We start from the raw sequence: 20237 nt of genomic DNA on the forward strand, positions 1-20237 counted from the left end.
AAACAACCGCAGGATATCGTCGGGAGCGGATGTTAATCTGAAAATTGCACCCGCTCCCAACGTAATTGCGGTAAAATTTCAGCCACAACCACATCTCACGACCGTGAGATAGGTGGTTACAGTCTGTAACGGAGTCAATACGACGATCCGGCAAAAGTTTCGTGGACCCTGAGAACACGGAGCGACCCAAGGACGACCGCCTTCTGCATTTTTCCCGCAAGTGTTTTAGCATATTGTTGACACGCAGGGATGCTTTTTAGGCTACTAACCAGTGATCCCTTATAAGGTGTCTTACCTCTCTTTCTTTTCATTCACCTTGGCTATGATGTTTTTGTCAGCTGGTGCCGAAAATTCGAAAACGAAGATGGTCCGTTTCTCGAAGTCAAGAAGAACCATGTCAGGCCTCGAGTGTGCAACAGAAACAATTGTCGAGAATATAAAGTTCCAGCATATGCGGCACTTCTCATTCTCGACAACTGACTCGATTTCCCTAGGAGCATTTAGAGGAGCGATATTAAGGTTAATGCCGTAAGAGTGGCAGAGATGGTAATAAAGCACTCTTAGTGCCGCATTGTGCTTTAGGATGTAGGTGGTTCCCGCATGAGTTGGACAACTAAATAGTATGTGAGCTATATGCTCGGGGTGTGCATAGCACGTCCTGCGTACCAGACTTCAATCCGGGTGATTTAAGGAACACAAAAGTTAGTTCACACGACATTAACTGATCCTCCACATTTCTGTGGAAGATACCGTGCATCCTCTTATCGAGCAGCTGTTCACGAAAGTTTTTCTCTTGTGCTTTCTTAATGCCGGTTTTCAGAAATGAGTACTCGAGATAGAGAAGATTTGACGCATTTTTCTCACCCCCAATACTGAAGTTAAGTCCGAGTGTTTCCGCAGCCTCCTACGCTGCTTTGTGCAGAAACGCTCCTTTTCCCACTTCTTTGTGCTTCCTGGCCATTTTAAGAAGAGGGTCTCTTCCATTTACGACTCTATTTGCTGTACCCGGAATAATCCTGTTGTGAAGACAATTCAATATACCGCGACCACCTTGACGGCGTGAGATGTAGAGTCGCGGAACAGAAGACTTAAGATGAATGCTTTTGTTTATGTGCATAACCTTTCGTGTCCCGATATGAAGGGATCTGAGCTCGTTCTTTGTCCATGGAACCACTCCAAATGAACAGAGTACTACCGGGACCTTGGCGCATTTGTCTAACCCAAATTGCATTCCAATTTCCTTAGTATATCGTTCGACAATCCCTAGAGCTAGATGTAGTTGCTCTTTGTTTTTAGCATAGATCTTAAGATCGCCCATGTAAAATACATGAGTGAACTTGTACTTTCGACCTGCACGTTTGCCGCACAAGTACCCGTCGGAATGGCGAAGTGCTAGAGATAGTGGCAATAATGTAGCAAAAGAGGAGTGGATTCATGGTGTCACTCTGAAAGACACCTCTCTGAAAGGTGACCTTAGTAGTTGTCACACGATTTTTTCCAGATGAGATAGTAAATCTGGTTTTCCAAAGCGGCATCAATCTCTCTATGCACCCAACTATTTGCGGATGAACCTTTAAGATTTCCAAAAGACTGATGATAAGTCTATGGGAGGTCGAATCGAAAGCTTTCCGATAATCAATCCAGGCCATCGATAGGTCACGCTGGTACAATGCTGCATCTTTGCAGACACATCTATCGATGAGCAGTTTCTTTCGACATCCCGCTACGCCTTTCTTTGAGCCTGGTTGTTCATACATTTCTTGCCACACAGGTTCAATTGCCCGAACAATCCTATCATTTAGGATAGCCGTGAATATCTTATACCGTGTGTTGAGACAAGTGATTGGCCTGTAATTCTTCGGGTCAGATAAGTTGCCTATTTTCGGCACGAGTATTGTACACCCTTCCACCAACCACTCCGGAATTGGCTCTTCCGACTTTAAATATGAGGTGAAAATACGAGCCAAATGCTGATGGGTTGAAGGAAATTTCTTCCACCAGAAGGTCGTGATACAACCTGGTCCCGGAGCGTCAGATAGTATCCGTATACTCTTAACAATATGCTGCCTGATGGTCAGCAGTTTAGACTTGTTAAGTGTGTGATAACGGGTCCGGAGTTCACGTGCGAACTTTCGAACCTTGGCGGTAAAATTCCTGCCAGATGTGATGTAGTCAATCACACACTGAATGCGGGACGCGTACTGTCTTGCCCAGCCTATCTTTATGGCAAGTTGATGCATTCGTCTTTTGGTCTTATGATCAACCGTTGGTTTTGTTTTACAGTTCGCAACGACCAAAGCTCTCGCTGCATAATGCACACAAAAATTGATAGCCCAGACGTCGGATTCTTCGAAAAAATGTCCACAAAGCTCATCATCCGTTTCAGCAAGATCTTTAGGCTTTAGAGAAATCTGAGTGTTGATGTTTCTCCGGATCATGGAGCATCGCTCTTCACCTATTGGATGCTTGCCCGCGGTTGGGCTTAGTGTCGCCTCTCTTTCTTGATATAAATATTTATAGATAGGTCACATGGATAGATTTATCATACAAATATTTACTTTTTTGTTTTTAGTTTAAACAATATCACACACTAAAGGAAAAATTGGACAATGTTTTGATAATTCTCGTTATCATTTTATCAGTTATTAAAATTCAAATATTCACAACATTGTAAAAATCTCAATTGGATAAAAACTCAATTATTTGGTTAAAAACTTAATTATTTTGTTGAAAATGTAACTATTTTGTCAAAAAAGTCCTCTTTTCTATCAAAAGTTCAACTACTTTCTTAAAATTTATTAATTTTTTTATTTAATAACTATTCTGATGAAAATATGTTTTATGTGTTGTAAAAATACATGTTTAAAACAAAGAATTAATCTGTACCATTTTTGGTTAAAAAAATCATGTATTTTGTTAAAAATTCGTCTTTCTTTGTAGAAATTAAATTTTTTTATGGAAAATTTATACTTTTTGGTTAAAAATTAAAATTTTCGGTGGAAATGTCAACTGTAAATTTTTTTGGCTGCAAAGTCGTTTTGTTTTAAATGCAACTATATTGTTAAAAATTAAAATCATAATGTTTGGGTGGAAAATTCGATTATTCACATAAAGTTGAATTACTTAGTAACAAAATTATTTTTTTCGGATCAAGGATTCATAATTATAGTTGAAAGTTTATCTATTTGCCTTCAAATTAACTTTTTTGTTAAAAATTTTACTGTTTTGTAAAAAATGCATCTTTTGGGCGTTAAAAGTCAACAATTTGATAGAAAGTTAAACTACTTGGTCAAAAACTAAAATTTTGATTAGAAAATCATATTTTTGGGTTAAAAATTCAGCTTTTTTGTAGATAATACTCTTTTTGACTTTGAAATTAAATAATTTCGTTGAAAGTTCATGCATTTGTTGGAAATTGATCATTTTTGGTCAAGAATGCAATTGTTTGGTTGAAATATCAACTGTACATCTTTTGGGTTTAAAAGTCGATTATTTCACTAAGAGATGAACTACTTTGTAAAAAATACGCTTTTTTTAACAGCGCTTTATAATTATGGTTGAAAATTTGACTATTTGGTTGAAAGTTTATCTCTTTGATTAAAAACTCATATTTTTCGCTTAAAAAACCAACTGTTTGTAGATAATTCGTCTTTTTGAATTCAAAATCAAATAATTTCGTTGAAAATTCATGTATTTTGTTTAAAATTTGTCTTTTTTTGTAGATCATTAATTTTCTTGGTAAAAAATTCATCTTATTGATCTACAGATTAACAACTTTGTTGAAAATTCATTTTTTCTGTTAAAAATTATTTTTCTTTATCTGAAAATGTAACTATTCTAGGATTGATTAACAATTAATCGCTTTTATGTGGAAATTGAACTATTCCATTTTTGGTTGAAACTTTATCCTATACATCGTATTAGTTAGAACACCAATTATTTGATAGAAAATTAATTAATTTTGTTAAAAAGTAAACTTTTGGGTTTAAAATTGATATGTTTTGTTAATTAGATTTTTTTCCTAACATTAAAAATACTGCGAAATAAAAAATTGCCTTAAAATCGTCCTGATTCTTTTTTTTTTATTTTTAAAATCTTTTCAAATACTCACTTAAAATAAATTTTTCGAAATGTAAAATCATTTTCAATTTTCTTAGCAATCACAACCATTTTTGTTATTCTTTTTAAATATTTTACAACTCTCGAAAAGCTTAATTTTTTTAATTTGCAAAAATCTACATCGCCTTTCAAATTATTTGAAATAATTTCAAGTTTTAAATTAATTTTGAATCTTTTTTTAAATTAAAATTGTAGCGTTCAAAGTTAAAATTTACCTCATTACAATTTTAACAATTCAAGGCTTTCTATTTTGAACCATTCTGTTCAAATTTTTATAGTTTTTAATAGTTGTTTATAATGGATTGTTATAAATGAACGGTCAAATATTTCTAATAATTAACGAAAAATTTTTTTTTATTAAAAAATTTCAAATTGAATGGGCTAAAAATAAAATTTTTTTAGACTGAAATAATATTTGAAGTCATCATTGAAAATAATTTTAAAAACTAATATCTATTAATTCTTAAATTTTCAACGGATTCAGAATGATCTTGTAAAATCAATTATTTTTCCATTTTTAATACCTTAATTTCAATTTAAAAAATTTTATTTAAAAATTCTTTTAATTAAAAAAAAATCATAATCGGAAACAAATAAATTAACTTTCTATCAAATAATTCGTGTTTTAACTAATACAATGTACAGGATAAAATTTCAACCAAAAATAGAATAGTTCAAATTCCAGATAAAAACTCTGATAAAAAATTGAATTGAACAAGAAAAAAAAAACAAATTTTCAACGAAATTGTTAGATTTTCAAGGGAAAATGTGAATTTTCAACCAAGAAGATTAATGTTTTTTATAAAAAAAAAAGATTTTTCAACTTAACCAATATATACGATTAATTTTTAATCAATCATATAATAGTTACATTTTCAGATAAAGATAAATAATTTTTAACAGAAAAAAAGAATTTTCAACAAAGTTGTTGAATTGTCAACCAATAAAATGAATTTTCGACCAAGAAAATTAATGATCTACAAAACAGACAAATTTTAAACAAAATACATGAATTTTCTACGAAATTATTTCTTTTTAAAGTCAAAAAGACTAATTATCTACAAAATGTTGCATTTTTTTAGCGAAAAATATGAGTTTTCAATCGACGAGTTGAACTTTTAACCAAATAGTTGAATTTGTTAAATTTTCATATTCAAAAATGTATTTTCAATGAAAGAGATGAACCTTCAAAGAAAAAAAAATACAGTTTAACAAAGTAGTTGAACTTTTGATAGAAAAGAGGACTTTTTTTACAAAATAGTTACACTTTCAACAAAATAATTTATTTTTTAACCAAATAATGTAGTTTTTATCCAAACGAGATGAATTCCAAAATCGCCAATTTCTTTAATTTCTTTCAAATGCGGATCAAGATATAAATAAGACTATTATAATGTAACATAATTATAATATTATCATTAATAATGTATATATAATAGTATAGATATTTGTATCATTTATATTTTATACTTGAAATAACGTAACCTCAAAATATACGCAAATAAAGAGGCGCGCGAAGTATTCAAATCATGGGAATCGCCAGCATCGAAATCTGGAAATATTAAAATCCCAAGCTCTTGATTTTATTTCAAAGCAGTTAGCAGATAGAGATATAAATAGAACCGCCGAAGTGTTCCGACCGGCAATCATGCACCTTCGAGTTTTCAAATTCAGAAGAGGAGAAATGGGTTGCGCGCGCAACCCAGCCATGTACATCGTCTCCTACTATATTCACACGGACAAGACTGGGAAAATTGTCCGCGAGTGCCAATTTATTTTTGTAACCATATTCAGCAGAAACTCTTGGTACGGGGACACTCCATCCGCAACCCGAGGACGCGTTCGGTGGCTTTGTCATAGGCCCTTCGGTTTGAATTAAAATTAAAAGCAAAAAAATGATATATAAAATACTCTAGGATCAAGTTTTATTCTATTATAAATAAATAAATATATATATATATATATGTATAATAAAACGCATGTAAAATATTAATAATATTGATATGAAATAGCTCCTAATATAGAATATATTGAATTTGAAGATCATTCTCTAATTATTATTATATAAACACCCAATATTTAAAAGCATTACAACAATAAATTAAAATAATTAGGTAAATTTTATTATGTTATATTTATTATAATAACATTGTATAGTTGAACAAATTATTAAAACCAATACCCAGTTCAATAATTAATTTTAAACTGTAATCTGAAATTAAACAATTACTGAATTTAAAAATTTAATATTTGAACTACTTTTTTAAAAATGAATTATTTTGTTGCAAAATAATTTCTTAATCTGAAAATTCCACTATTACATTTTTGGTTGAAAATATATCTTTTCAAGTGTAATATTCTTCTAGGCAATTGGATAGAAATTCATATATTCTGTTGAATTTTCAACAGACGAATTTTCTACCAAATAAACTGATGCATTTTCAACTATTCTACGGAAAATTCCAAAATGCTAGCTAACTAGGGTCAAAGCATAAACTAATATCTTTCTGCTCGCTCAGCCAGGGACGTAAGAATAAGTCGAGTGGAGAGGGTAAGACGAGCAGGTAGGTCGCGATCAAATTGGAATCGCCTAAAATTAAGCCGTTGACCCTTTTGGTTCCACTTTAGAAATTTCCCAGTGAGTTTATTACACTCAAATTCGAAGATTACAAAAAATCTTTGATAAAAAAGAAAATATTTGGTCTCTTTAGAGTTGATAGATTTACTTCTTTTTTCAAACTTATACTTTGATGCTAATGAGTCAAACTGAATTTTTTTGTATAAAAATTGAATTATTTTATTTTTAATTTGTCTGTTTAATTTAAAAACTCATCTGGTTTTGTATAAAATACATTTTTCTGGGTTACATATTCAACTTTATTTGTGTAATATTCGTCTTTTTAGTTCGAAAATTCATTTCTTTTAGTAGAAAATTGTACTATTTTGTTAAAAATTCGTTCTTTTTTTATTTAAAAAATAATTTTTTAACTAAAAATTTCTTCGTTATTTTCGGTAGAAAAATAATCTTGATTAAAAATTAATTTGTTCCGAGAAAAATGTAACTCGTTTGTAGAAAATTAGTTGTGTTTTGATTAAACTGGACTATTTTATTTATGTTTGCGCTTAATAGAAGATTATTCTTCTTGGTGGAGTTTAGTTAGTTGTAATACGGGCAGGGAGCCCCCTATGGAGCACCCTGGCGCTCAAGCTATAAAGCCTATTGTGCCACACCCTTAGCTGTCGCTATCAGTAGTTTACCCCAGACCTCCTAAAGAAGCCCAGCAAGACAGTCACCGATAGCATTATAGCTTCTTCAGGTTCCATAAAATAAGAGCGTAATGGGGTGATACCCCATTTTGTGAACATGGTAGTTTGAGTGGTTGTGCCCAGTGAGCATCTGAACCACTGTCCTTACGTCTTTCTTTGGCAAGCCCAAGATTTCCCTGGCTCTGTCCATTCTGCACGTATAGCCCAGGATAGAGTTCGTCTGTCGGCAACCCCGGACCTGCTCCCAGTATTCTCGGTGCTTAGTGCGGATCCAGCTTTTTATGGCAAGACCGATGCAGCAAGACGCTAAACCCAGTACCGGTTCCAGCCCTATGTATTCACCTGCCGCACCGCTTCTTGCCAGCTGGTCCGCTTTCTGGTTGCTCTTGATCCCTGTATGGCCATGGACCCGTATGAGAGCCACTTTAATCTTTTCTGTAAGTCGGTTTAATGCCTTTTTGCATTCCCAAACCAGTTCAGATATTATATCTGGTTTTCCCACTGCAGTTAGTGTCGTTTGGCTGTCCGAACAGATCGTAATCTGTCTCCCAGCCGCGTTTTCCTCTAATAATATCTCAGCACTTCGAAGAACAGCAAGGACCTCCGCCTGAAAGACAGTAGCATGTCTCCCAAGCGGGACTACCACTTCCCTCCTCCTTGCCCTGTCATGAATTCCCGCTACTGCCCCCCCCCCTAAGCCATCCGTATACCAGATTTCCCCTTGGAGGAGTGGGTTACCATTTTCTTTCCACGCATCCCTACTTGGGCTGTAGACGCGGAAAGCCCTGGTGAAGTCGAAACGTGTTGTTATTCTATCCTGCCTCATCTCAAGAATCGGCAGCGAGCTGATGCCACTCGGCAGCCTAGTGTGTCTAGTCCCCCGAGTCCATCTGTTCACTCTCACCAGGCGGCCCATCGCGTGTGCATCGTTTTGAGTTTTGCCCGTGGCCAACAGTCCACAACCGCATGAAGGAACCTCGGTTTAAGAACTGCGGAGCAGAGCCATGCAAGCATTTTGGGCCCTATTCCCCACGTCAACCCAAAAGCTCTCCTACACATCCATAAAGTCATGACGAAATTCCTGCATTGGGTCTCCAGGTGCTTCGCCCAGCTCAGTCTGCTATCTAGGATGACTCCCAGATACTTAACCGAGTCTGAGAACGTCAGCCTCCCGCCACAGAAAACAGGAGCGACAACCTTCGGCATCTTGTAATTCTTCGTGAAAATAACCATTTTGGTCTTTTCCAGATTCACCAAGAGCCCTAAGCTATCGCACCAGAGCTCCACAATGCGCAGCGCCGACCTTGTAAGGCCCATCAAGGTTTCCAGATGAGCCCCCCTAACTAGGATTACAAAGTCATCCGCATATCCCTGAGAATAATACCCCTCTTCATTAAGCCTACGCAGGAGACCATCCACTATTATGCACCACAGGAGGGGCGACAGGACACCCCCCTGTGGACACCCCTGAGGCGCTACTCCTTTAACTAGACCTTCACCCCATTTAGTTTCGAGTCTCCTCTGGCGTAACATACTTCCTATCCCGACAGATGACTTCTGGAGGGGTACAACTGAAGGCACCCTCTATATCCAAGAAAGTTCCCACAGCATACCCCTTTTTTTCCAACTGCTGCTCCAATTTTTGCTACAACAGCATGGAGTGCCGTCTCTACTGAGCAGCCTGCCTTAAAGTCATGCTGTCCTCTGTGTAACGGTGAGGCCAAAAGTACCTCATCCCTGATATATGAGGTACTTTTTGCCTCACCGCTACACAGAGGGCAGCATGCCTATTTTCTTGAATTGAAAATTTACATTTTTATTGAAAATTCTATTTCCGAGTAAAAATTGGAATACTTTGTATAAACCCCATCATCAGTCCTAAAAGAATTTTTCTAAAGATTTCCAAAATTGTAAAAAATAATCTGGAAGATTTTCGGGCATTTAATAAAATGTTGCAGGTTTTATTAAAGATGGTAGGAAAAGTCGAATCATTTTAAATGATATTCAGGACTTTTTAAAGAAGTTCAAAAATAATTCAAAAGTTGAAAAGATTCCAATAAATTAAAAATAAAATTATATACGAAAAATTCATGAAGATTCCTATGAACATTGAAAATGTTGTTTTACATTAGTAAATTAATTTTAACAAAATATTTAAAAATATTTCGAAATATTTTCAAAATTTTAAACAAAAATTAGAAACTTCGGTTAGGTTAAAAGATATTGAGAAATTTTGAAGATATTCAAAAATAATAAAAAATTTGGAATCATTCCAAAATTTTTTTAACAAAATATATATTTATGAAGATCTTTAAATAAAATTTTGACGGTTTTAAATAATTTGTAAGCTTTTCAGATAATAAAAAAATATAGTTAAGATTCCTGTAAAAAATATTAATGATTTTTCTTTAAAAAAATTATTTTAAAAAAATCTTCTAGAATTGTTCTCAGAGAATATTATTATAAATAATCAACTGTTTGTTAACTTGATTTAATTATAACCTCATTAGAATTTGAAAATATTATTTTAATAACTCCGTCTTTCTAGCTTTATTTTAAGTGAAAATTATTATAAATAATCAATTGTTTGAACCATTGTGTTTGTTAACTTGATTTATATATTAAAAATGAATGCCTTTTGGTAACTATTTGTAACTATTTGATTGAAAATTGAACTATTTTACGGAAAGCTTATCATTTTATTAAAAATGCAAATAACTGTTTGGTTAAAGATTCACCTGGTTTGAGTAAGGATTTAACTTTTTATGATTAAATTTTTTTTTTATTCTATTCAGCTGCTTTGGATTTAAATTAAAAATCTTTTCTTGCTTAGAATATCAGCTATTACATTTTTCGTTGCGAACTCATCTTTTTGCGTTGAAAATTCAACTACTTGTTAGAAAATTGAACTACTTTGTTGATTAATAAAAACCGGTAAAATTTCATCGCACTCCTTCATCTAACGTTATTATTAAATGACAGGGGAAAGGGCGAAAATTATACGGATCCTAAAAAGAGGAATTTTCAGTTAAAAAAGTAAATTATGATTCCAAAAGAAAAGAAACTTTTACGTAAAAAATCAAAAAAATCAAATGTATAGGATAGCTAAATTTGCAGTAAAAAATTTACTTTCAAATTGAAAAAAAATTTCAACCAAAGAGTAATTTTTCTCCGAAAAATTAGAATTTGTAATCAAATTTCAAGAAAATACATGAATTGCTGCAAATATTTCTAAAAATAATATATGTTTGATAATATTTGATAAAATATAACAATTTATATTCTCCTAATTAAATTAGATGAATAAATTTGAAATTTTTTTAAATCAAGAACAGCGAATTCGTTCTTTCCACTCAAATAGCTTGATATTAAGTTGAATTTATTAGTCACAAATGATAATAAAAAAGTGTCAATAAACATTTATATGAATAATTCATAGTAGTTAAGTATTAATTATAAAATATTCCAGGAATTTTCACTGAGTGACTCTTAGCACGCAATTCTATTATTGATTCTCTTTTTAATTTAGAAATCGAATTTTTTCTACGTTCAACATTCAAATTATTATATTTTACCAATTATTATCAAAGATATATTATTTTTAGTAAGATTTGCAATAATTGAATAAATTACGGGATAAATAAAACATTAAAAATACGTGAAATTAAAATATTTTGTTACAAACAATATTTACAATAATAGGTCTTTTTAACTTTTCAATTATTTTTGAGATTATACGCAATTCTTATATTAATATGTACATTATATTAGCCTAATTGTACAATGTTTTAAAATTAAATGTCATAAGGTATATATATATATTTCATAAGGCATTTTAAAATGAAAACGTTAAAAATGGTAAAATTTGCGAAGTTTTCAATGTTCAGTTTAAATGTCTTCAAAACAGAATAAATTTAAATTATAAGCTTTTCAAATTAGAGTAATATATAGACATTCTATGAATGAGTATTGCAAGTACAAAGGGATTATAGGTACAATGGATACTAATTTCAAGATCTCAGATATGCCCGTCTGGGCGATCGTCTTTTCCTCCACGGCTACCTGCGTTTCGATTAAAATATTAATATATTTTTACAATTTTGATTAAAATATTAATTTTTCATAAGCTCCCCATTGCGTTAATGAAGTGATAAAAAATCAATTTTCTATTGTTTTTTCGTTGGTGACGCTGTTGAAAATTTAAGAAAAACCCGCATTTTTCGAAAATTATTACAAAAGAATGTTAACTTAATTTAATTATTCTCTCACTACAATTTAAAAGTGGACCAAAAGTGTACAATTTTAGAAAAAAACTGCAACATACGAGAAGATCAGTTTTGAATATCAGGACAGAAACCATAGAGGAATTAGAAATATAACCAGAGGCAGAAAGCCATCCACGGCGAGCACCCCAAAACGTTAGATCAAAATGAAGTGGATAGTGAGGCATCCAATATTTGGCTAAAAAAGGGTGTTTTGTATCCAGACACGGAAGGATTTGTCATTGCGATACAGGACAAGGTTGTCAGCACCAGAAATTATCGTAAACACATGTTAAATCAAGACGTGCCGATTATGTTGAGATACAAACGAATCCATCGAGCACATTATCGATGGCTGTCGCGTAATGGCTCAGAGTGAATATACCCACAGACATAATGATATAGCGGGCATTATACATCAACAACTTGCCCTAAACTTAGGACTCTTAAAATAATGGATGCCCTTCTATAGATACATTCCAATGCCCGTTTTAGAAAGCGAAAATTACATCTTATATTGGGATGTTTTATCCAAACGGATCATTACATCCGGGCCAATCGACCTGACATCGTGATGCAATACAAAAAAGGTGGAAAAGTCTACATCATCGACATTGCTTGTCCGCTTAACCGAAATTGGCACTCAACCTATACAACCAAGATCCACAAGTATAGCGAGTTAAGGCATGAAGTAAAGGCCATATGGAGGAATGTGAATCATGTATCTATTCATCCCATTGTGATTTCGGCTACCGACAATGTGCACGCAAGATGCACTGAACATCTTGAACATTTATGAGTCAGTAGGGTATTGGAAGCAGCTCAGAAGGCGGTTTTATTAAACACCTGCCGCAATTGTAAGAAACTTTCTTGATCATCAGGAAGCGAGCGACTGAAAACCCGTGGAGTGGCAGATGGTAGCTCTAAGAAAGCATCCAGAGGTGACTGTTGTCACCTCCAACGCTCGTGGCTCTCGTAATTGTATAACTTATAACATTCTAATCTCATCAGTCACTTGACTTAGTCCGTGGCTATGATGTATAACTGGGTTTACCCGAGTAAAAGTTTAATAAAAACACTTTAAGAGAGCCTCGGTGGCTCAGTTGGTTACACACGGACTTCACCTCAGAGGTCCGGAGTTCGATCCCTGAGCCGGTACCTCTGGAAATTTTTCTATGTACCTTTACCGAGGTTCTGGTGGTTCGAAACCCACCTTAAGCTGTAGGTCCCCCCATCGTGTACTTGACTGCAACCCAGTCCTTCAATGATGGAGTAAAACTCAGACTTTGTCTAATATATCTGGGTAGACTGCACTTATCAGATCACTTGATTGCATTATAAAAATGCATCCGTGACTGATGATATATACCGGGACAGCCCCGTGCAAAATGATCAAATAAAAAATCCAACTCTAACTAAAAATGCCTTCGACATGCTGGGCAGTATAAGCCTGTGACAACATTTCAACACAGAAATGTTTTTATAATAACTTGTTCAAACACTAGCTTTTGTTAAATTGAATTAATTATCAATCAATCATAACTTAAAGAGTAGAAAATTGTATTGTTTTATTATTTTTTATTTATAATTGTATTGCATTGTATGTATAATTGACCAAAAGTATGGAAAATTCTATAATTTTTCGTCCTTAAAATGTTCATATATCGTATTTATATCTTATAAGATTAGAATAAATCTAATATTGTATATTTAAATGATTTTCCTTGGCATATTGATATTCTTCAGATAGGAATAGATTTAAGATGGAAGACAAAGGGATTATATCCACAGGGGACGGAGCATTGAGGGGTGCATCCTAAAGGAGCGCGACCTACCTGGAATCATTCCCCTTCCAGTGGGACCCTTATCCCACACACCTGTCTCGGCGCGCTTAGTCGTCGGGATTGCCGGAGCTTACTGTCTATTGTTGCTAATGGCCCTAAATCACCTCCGATTACCGTTCTAACTTCTTCACTTAAAATTTAAAAAGAACTTATGCAAACTATTTGGAAGTCATTTTTTGGGAATCTATGGGCTTTCACGAGTCCAGGGATGTATCATTTCTCATTGACAGACAAAAATTAAATATCAACATTCCCTCCTTCAATCGTAAAAATATGTAGATTCGGAGAATTTCTATTTTCAGTCAGCAAATTGGATTTAACATGATGAACAACCTAGTCATAAATAAATTCGAAATTACTTGAAATATTTTGAAATTCATTGATAAATTTTTTTCTTTTTTAATTAAAAAGGATTTTTAATTCCAGTTAAATTATTTTTGAATGCATTAAATACTTTTAAACGCTTGAAAATATTTGTCATTATAATATAATACATACTCTTTTAAAATTTCTTGAAATTTTTTTTAATGATTTAAAATAATTTGGAATCATTAAAAACTTGTAGAGCGTAAAGGGAAATTGGGGAATATGTCAGAATATTGATGAATGTTTAGGGATATATCGGAATATTTTGGAATATCAAATATATTTGAGATTAAAGAGTATATCAAGAATACCAAGAATATTAAAAGAATACGTGTATGCCATTATTTAGTGTATGCATCACGAATATTGGAGTGATCGAAAGCTCGTCATATAGAAGTAAATTGGTTTAAAAATATCACATTTTGAAGAAATCATTTTTTATTTTAAGCACATGTTACATCCAACTCTTTGTTATATATTTATAACCATCGACGATGTTATTAATAGTGGTTACAAGTAAACTGTAACCAACGTCGGCCTTTTGGAGAATAACGTACAAATAACAATCATCGCTGACCACATCCATTTGAAATCAGACAGGGCCCTAAACTTGAAGTCGCAGAATCTCTCGAGGGCGAAATATATTGTTTTTTTTAGAGAAAATTATACTCTTTTCATATTTTCAAAATTTGAAGAGAACGATTAAATAGATTTTCTTCAAAACCATACCTTTCTCATTTTTCTAAATATTTTTTGTCTGTTTGTACCAATAAAAGAAAGGCATCTTAGCAGCATTATGCGGGCGTGAAGCTTTTTAAAAAACAAGTTCAAATAAATCATCCGAGATCAATAGTTTTAAATAAATGGAATTTTGGACCATTTTCATTAAATTGGACAAGCACACTGTTGCCCTTTATTTTGTAGACATTACTTTTCGTAATTAGCTTTACATTATATACATATATTTACATTACACATATATGAATACAATAATTTTTCAGATACTTACTCTTACTCCTTCGTCAATCCGATTCAATATTATTATTAAATATACCTCATTAACACGCACTAATACACTTCGAAAAATCGCTACCTTCAACAGTAGGGACTCACAGCACTTTATAGAACTGAGGTCTACGGATCTTATTATTAAATATTCCTCACTAATACGCACTAATATACTTCACAATATCGCTACCTTCGCACAATATGGACTTGCAGCCACACTTTATAGAACTAAGGCCTATAGATCTTATATTGAAGTACTTCACAAACACTCGTACCTCGAATCGAATTTTTATGAGATTTTTCATAATTTTTTTGAGACTTTTGCTATACATTTAACAGATTTGAGGTATCTAGATCTTATAATTATGTGATCACAAACTCTCAATAGTTGGAAAGGTATCGGAGGTGATTTAGGGTCATTAGCGAGACAATAGACCCTGCGCTCTGGCAATCCCGGCGACTAAGCGCGCCAAGACAGGTGTGAGGGGTAAGGGTCCCACTGGAAGGGGAAGGATCCCAGGTAGCTCGCGCTCCTTTGGTCATCGCCCGCTGGAGCAACTTCGACTCCAGTGAGGGGTAATGTCGCTGCACAATGGAAGGGAAAGGGTACGCAGGTAGCCGTGGAGGAAACGACGACTGCCCACCCGCCTCTAATCCGACGTGAGATATACTGGGTAAAGGCAAGTGAGAGGTAGCAATGGTCGGGGTAAACTTAAGCAGGTATCAATACGAGTTGGGCGATGAACATTCATTCTACTAACTGAGTTTTCTTACAACAGAAATGGACCATAAAAGCAGGAGAATTTCCGAAATTGTTTAGGTATAACCGGGTATACGGACTATAGGAAAAGATGTAGAAGATTTGCACTTAATTCTAGAAGAATGCTTTATAGGTTTTCTCCGAATGTCAATGAGCGGTTGAAACTTTAAAAATCCTTACATAAATATGGATCGATTAGCAGCGGCAGCCCTAAATGTCTGGGTCATATATCCCTTCAACTTAAGACTATGTTATAGAACACTTTAAGGCAGTATTTTGTGTGTATATATTAGTCATCTTTTTTAAACTATGTGATTCTAATTTCCAGATAAATGTATGTCTGATTTAAATCGCACAATTAAAAATAATATTGTAAAAAGCTACGGATAAAAAGTTTGTAATATTTTGAAATGTTCAGCCATTTTTATAAAATTAATCTTTTGTCTCGCAAACAACGCCACTATAATATATATTTCGTTTAAAAACACTATAAATTAGTAGAAGTATATATGTATTTTAGCTACAAACTGTATATTAATAAATAAAATCTGTGTCTGATAAACATGTTATAATAGTTACTTAATTTTAGTGTTTTAGAGCAAAATTTAAGGTATTATAATTCATAATATACCCTACCGGTCAAAATATTAAGTTCGCCTCTTTTTTAATAATTCATTAGGTTCTATTAAGTTTAATAATGCCAGTGCTAAAATTTGTTGTTTCTAAAGAGTTGAATTCTCTCAAAATTCTTTATAAAATGAACCCAGGATCTAGAAATTTTTCATAACACAGTGCAAGAACTTAAAGTTATAATAAAAGTTGAAAGTATTTCAATATTCCAACTGTTTTATTGCACATTTAAGCTCTAATGCAACGTAATAGGATTTTCTCAATAAATTTATGCTCGTAAGCTGCTACGATATTGTGGAAAAATAGCTTTAAAATGAGCCTACTAACCAGGCCCATAGCCAGACTAATATGTCAGAGGGGGCAAACATAATCTCATGAAGGGTCAACGTTTTTTTTCGCTGTGTAGTATTATTAAGAGCAACTTATTTTCAAAAAAAATTGGAGGAAAAAGAATTTATCAAGATGCAACTATTATAAAACGAACGTGAATGAATAAATTCCAGAGCTTTCTGTAAATACAAAACTACTCAAACTGCGATTAAGTCTGATTTTTCTTTTCCCAGGTTCACAATTTTCATGAAAAATAGAAAACAATTTTTGGCTTTCCGAATATGTCGTTTCGAACGCATCGTCGCAGCGGAAGTCTGTAATGCATTCATGTACACTTTTAATGATCGGAAGAGCGCTGGCTAAACAATTTTCTTTTGATTGCAACATTTTATCGGCTAGCTAGATAAATTTCAAAATTTTCAGGACAGCACAAATCATAAAAGTGAATTTCTGACTTTTCATAATGCTAAAAAAACCAGATAATTATTAAGCTACAAAAAATTCTTTCGAAACGACGACACAATTTGAGTCAAAGAGTAAAATATATTTTTTCACAATTACAATCCGGGGGGGGGGGGGCAACGATGAACACAGGGGACATTGCCCCCACCCCCAGCTACGGGCCTGCTACTAACATTACAAAATGTTTGTTATTTCGGATATTATTTAAAGTTCAAGAAAATATTAGAAATTTACACTATTTTTGCAATAATCTACTTAAAAAATGGACAGATTGGCTTTATCCTCTGCTCGATTACATACATAATTCTGAACTTTGAGAGCATTCAAAATCTTAAAGAGATTTTTTTTACCTCTGTCACAGTTAAAATAAAGAGAACTTATCAGCCATTAAAAAATGAAGTGAAAATACACTTTTGCCGGCAGGATAGTAAAATTATGAGTTATAAGGTCGTAGCAGGATAAGCATGATCTGGGTGCCCCCGCTAGTATGTGATCCATATTGCGGGAGCAAGTGGTTAACCCTATAAGATAAAGTTACGTCAAGTAATAAATAAAAAAAAATTTTTTACAAATGCTATAAACAGTTTTTGAAAAATCAAAAAATCTAATTTTCATTATGGTAGAAATACATGTTAGAGAGGGTACTACGGGGGCTCCGAAAAATTCAAGAACTAATTCTGTTGATAATAAGAAGATAAATTAAGAAATGTGATTCATTTTTTTTAAAGAAGTACTTCTGGCACACCAACCATTTTTCCCTATATCATGCTCACATTCAAGGCTGCAAAATATATGTTTGCGGAAATTGTCAAAGCATTACTTCATAGTTTGAGCAAATAAAAACTACTTGATGGCCCCTAAAAAGTATGCAACTTATTGAGAATGTGGGGCCAAATTTATTTTTAGCTTATGGCGCAATAGGTTATACGCAATGGTGTAATAAAAAAACAGACGGAACAGCATTACTCGATTCGGCTATTTTAATTAAAAAAACAGTTCTAAAGTTCAAAGAAAATTCAGTAAACTAAAAAAGTGAGGTCGGCAATATAGGTATTTGAGAGTGTCACATCATCGACTTTTCTGTCAATAAACATTTCAGTTTACAAAAATAATTCAAAAAAGATTAGTTCGCGAGAAATTCAGTGTTTTGAAAAAAATAGCCTAGTGCACCTTTTAATTTTTTCATTTTGTCTTGTTCCTATTATAAGCGCGGTAAGAATGGAACCTAAATTTACAGTTCCTGGTTGCAAGTGGTTATGACAACAACGATCAGCACATGTTCTTTGCACCAAAAAATTCAGCAATAATTAAGCTGTGGCAAAAAGCCATTTTAAGGGCGTTGGTTAATCCGACTTTGAATTTTTTTATAAGTACGGAACTGATTCCATATATTTTTTTTTATGAAGGATTTGTGAACGAAAGAAAGAAAACTTGTCGAATATCCGGGGTTTTATGAGATCATCGAATCAATAAAATGTTGGAAAATCAATTTTTTTGAGGAAATGATTATTTTCCCGACAAATATTAATTTTGCGAAAGAATCGTTAGAATCGTGTAGAGTGAAGGTAACAGTTCGCAAATCCGTCGGAAGCAATATATATGGAATCAGTGCCGTACCTATGAAAAAAAATTCAAAGTCGGATTGAACCAACACCCTTAAGAAATAGAAGTGTGTTAAATCATGAGCACGCAGTGTGTGCAAATCACTTTTTGAAGCACTTTATTCGTTAAAAAATGTCCAGAGCCTTCAACTTTGGTCCGATTTGGATTTTTTTTAAACTTAAAGTTCATTGAATTCTTGAAAGATTGACCTTCCAAACTTTATCTCCTCTATTTGTTTATTAATAATGTTTAAGAACTCATAGAATACAAATAATTTTTTTATTATTCCATTTATTTGTTAGATAAACCAATTTTATGAAGAAATTGACAAATAGTCTTATTATCGGCGAACATTTTGTTGTTGTTGCTATAAGTGTTTCACATTAATGTAGGAATTACATTTAATAATAAAAATAATTTGAAAGTTTATAATAAACATTGTTATAAACAATTCTTGTGGCAAAATATTAAAATTGAGATTTTTTTCAAATGATAATTTCCTTCAATCTCCAGAACGACTTCAGGTATTTCTTAAAATAATAAATATTTAATAATATTTGATAAAAAATAACTATTAAAATTTTTATATAGAAATAAGATAAACAAATTCAAAATGTTGGCCTATTCGCATAGAAATTTTTTGTTTGCACTTAAAATGTCCCACGCATATTTAATTGGTTTTAATATAAGAAAAAATATTTAAATCGATGTAAACTTCGGTGAGATTTTTTATACGGTAAGTGCTTCAATAAATTTCACCAGTAGAGAATTTAAAAGTCAATTTGGCTTTTCAAAAAATTAGTTAAACTGTGCCCTCAGGCAGACATACCTTAATTATATGTCCTGTCGGTCCCAGTCGCGAGTTTCGAGGTTAGTCGTACGCACGGTCGTATATACAGGTCCCAAAACTCCCGGGATTACGGGTACCACGTACCGTACGTCAGTGACGAAATGTGGAGCACAAATCGACGTGAAGTTGTCATATCAACTATGAAAAAAACTAATTTTATCTAAGGCCCCCAACCCGGTGTGTATTTTACCGCGACGAAATTTTGGGTAAATAGTTCAAAGCCCTGTCGCAGAGGCGCTACATTCGCCATGACACAAAATTGTCACATAGGTTATAAATCACTCGAAATAATTATTAGAGGAGAGTACTCGAATATGAGATATTCTCGTAATATGAGAAAGCGGAGTATCAGCTAAACTAAGAGACCCACTCTGTTGGTTCTATCACTAACTTGTAGCCCTTGAAGAAAGAGTAATTTCGTGGTATAGTCCATTTTTCATTGGGCTTCTAAAGATTATAGGCGAACTTCTTGTGAAATCGATGGTGGTCGAGTTCTTTGAAGGGAATTTTTAAAAACCCTATTTATTATTCATTGAATATGTATTTAGCAGTAAAGTTTGTCTGGAGTGATGGGGATTGAATAACTAAGTAGGAAAATATCGATAGTGTTGAAGTTTTTCATTGTACAGGGCAGACATAGTAAGTGCATAGTTGCACGGTGTGGTTCTCATAATATGAGATACCTGTGGTTTTTATAACACTGTGGCTGCGCGGGGGAAATTGGTTACAGAAATGTT

General features: G+C 33.2%; 1 protein-coding gene across 1 annotated transcript in view; it reads right to left on the minus strand.

Moving 5' to 3' along the window:
• The window catches only part of LOC117173596, a 62525-nt gene that overhangs the window by 19517 nt on the left and 22771 nt on the right, over nucleotides 1-20237 (minus strand). Inside the window, exons 9-10 of the mRNA XM_033362235.1 lie at nucleotides 8291-8970; nucleotides 7535-8171 (exon numbers count right to left, since the gene is read on the minus strand). Of these exons, the coding sequence (XP_033218126.1) occupies nucleotides 7535-8171; nucleotides 8291-8970 (1317 nt within the window). The remainder of the gene's footprint in view (nucleotides 1-7534; nucleotides 8172-8290; nucleotides 8971-20237) is intronic.

This window comes from Belonocnema kinseyi, chromosome 5 (assembly GCF_010883055.1).
Source record: "Belonocnema kinseyi isolate 2016_QV_RU_SX_M_011 chromosome 5, B_treatae_v1, whole genome shotgun sequence".
NCBI classification, from domain to species: domain Eukaryota; kingdom Metazoa; phylum Arthropoda; class Insecta; order Hymenoptera; family Cynipidae; genus Belonocnema; species Belonocnema kinseyi.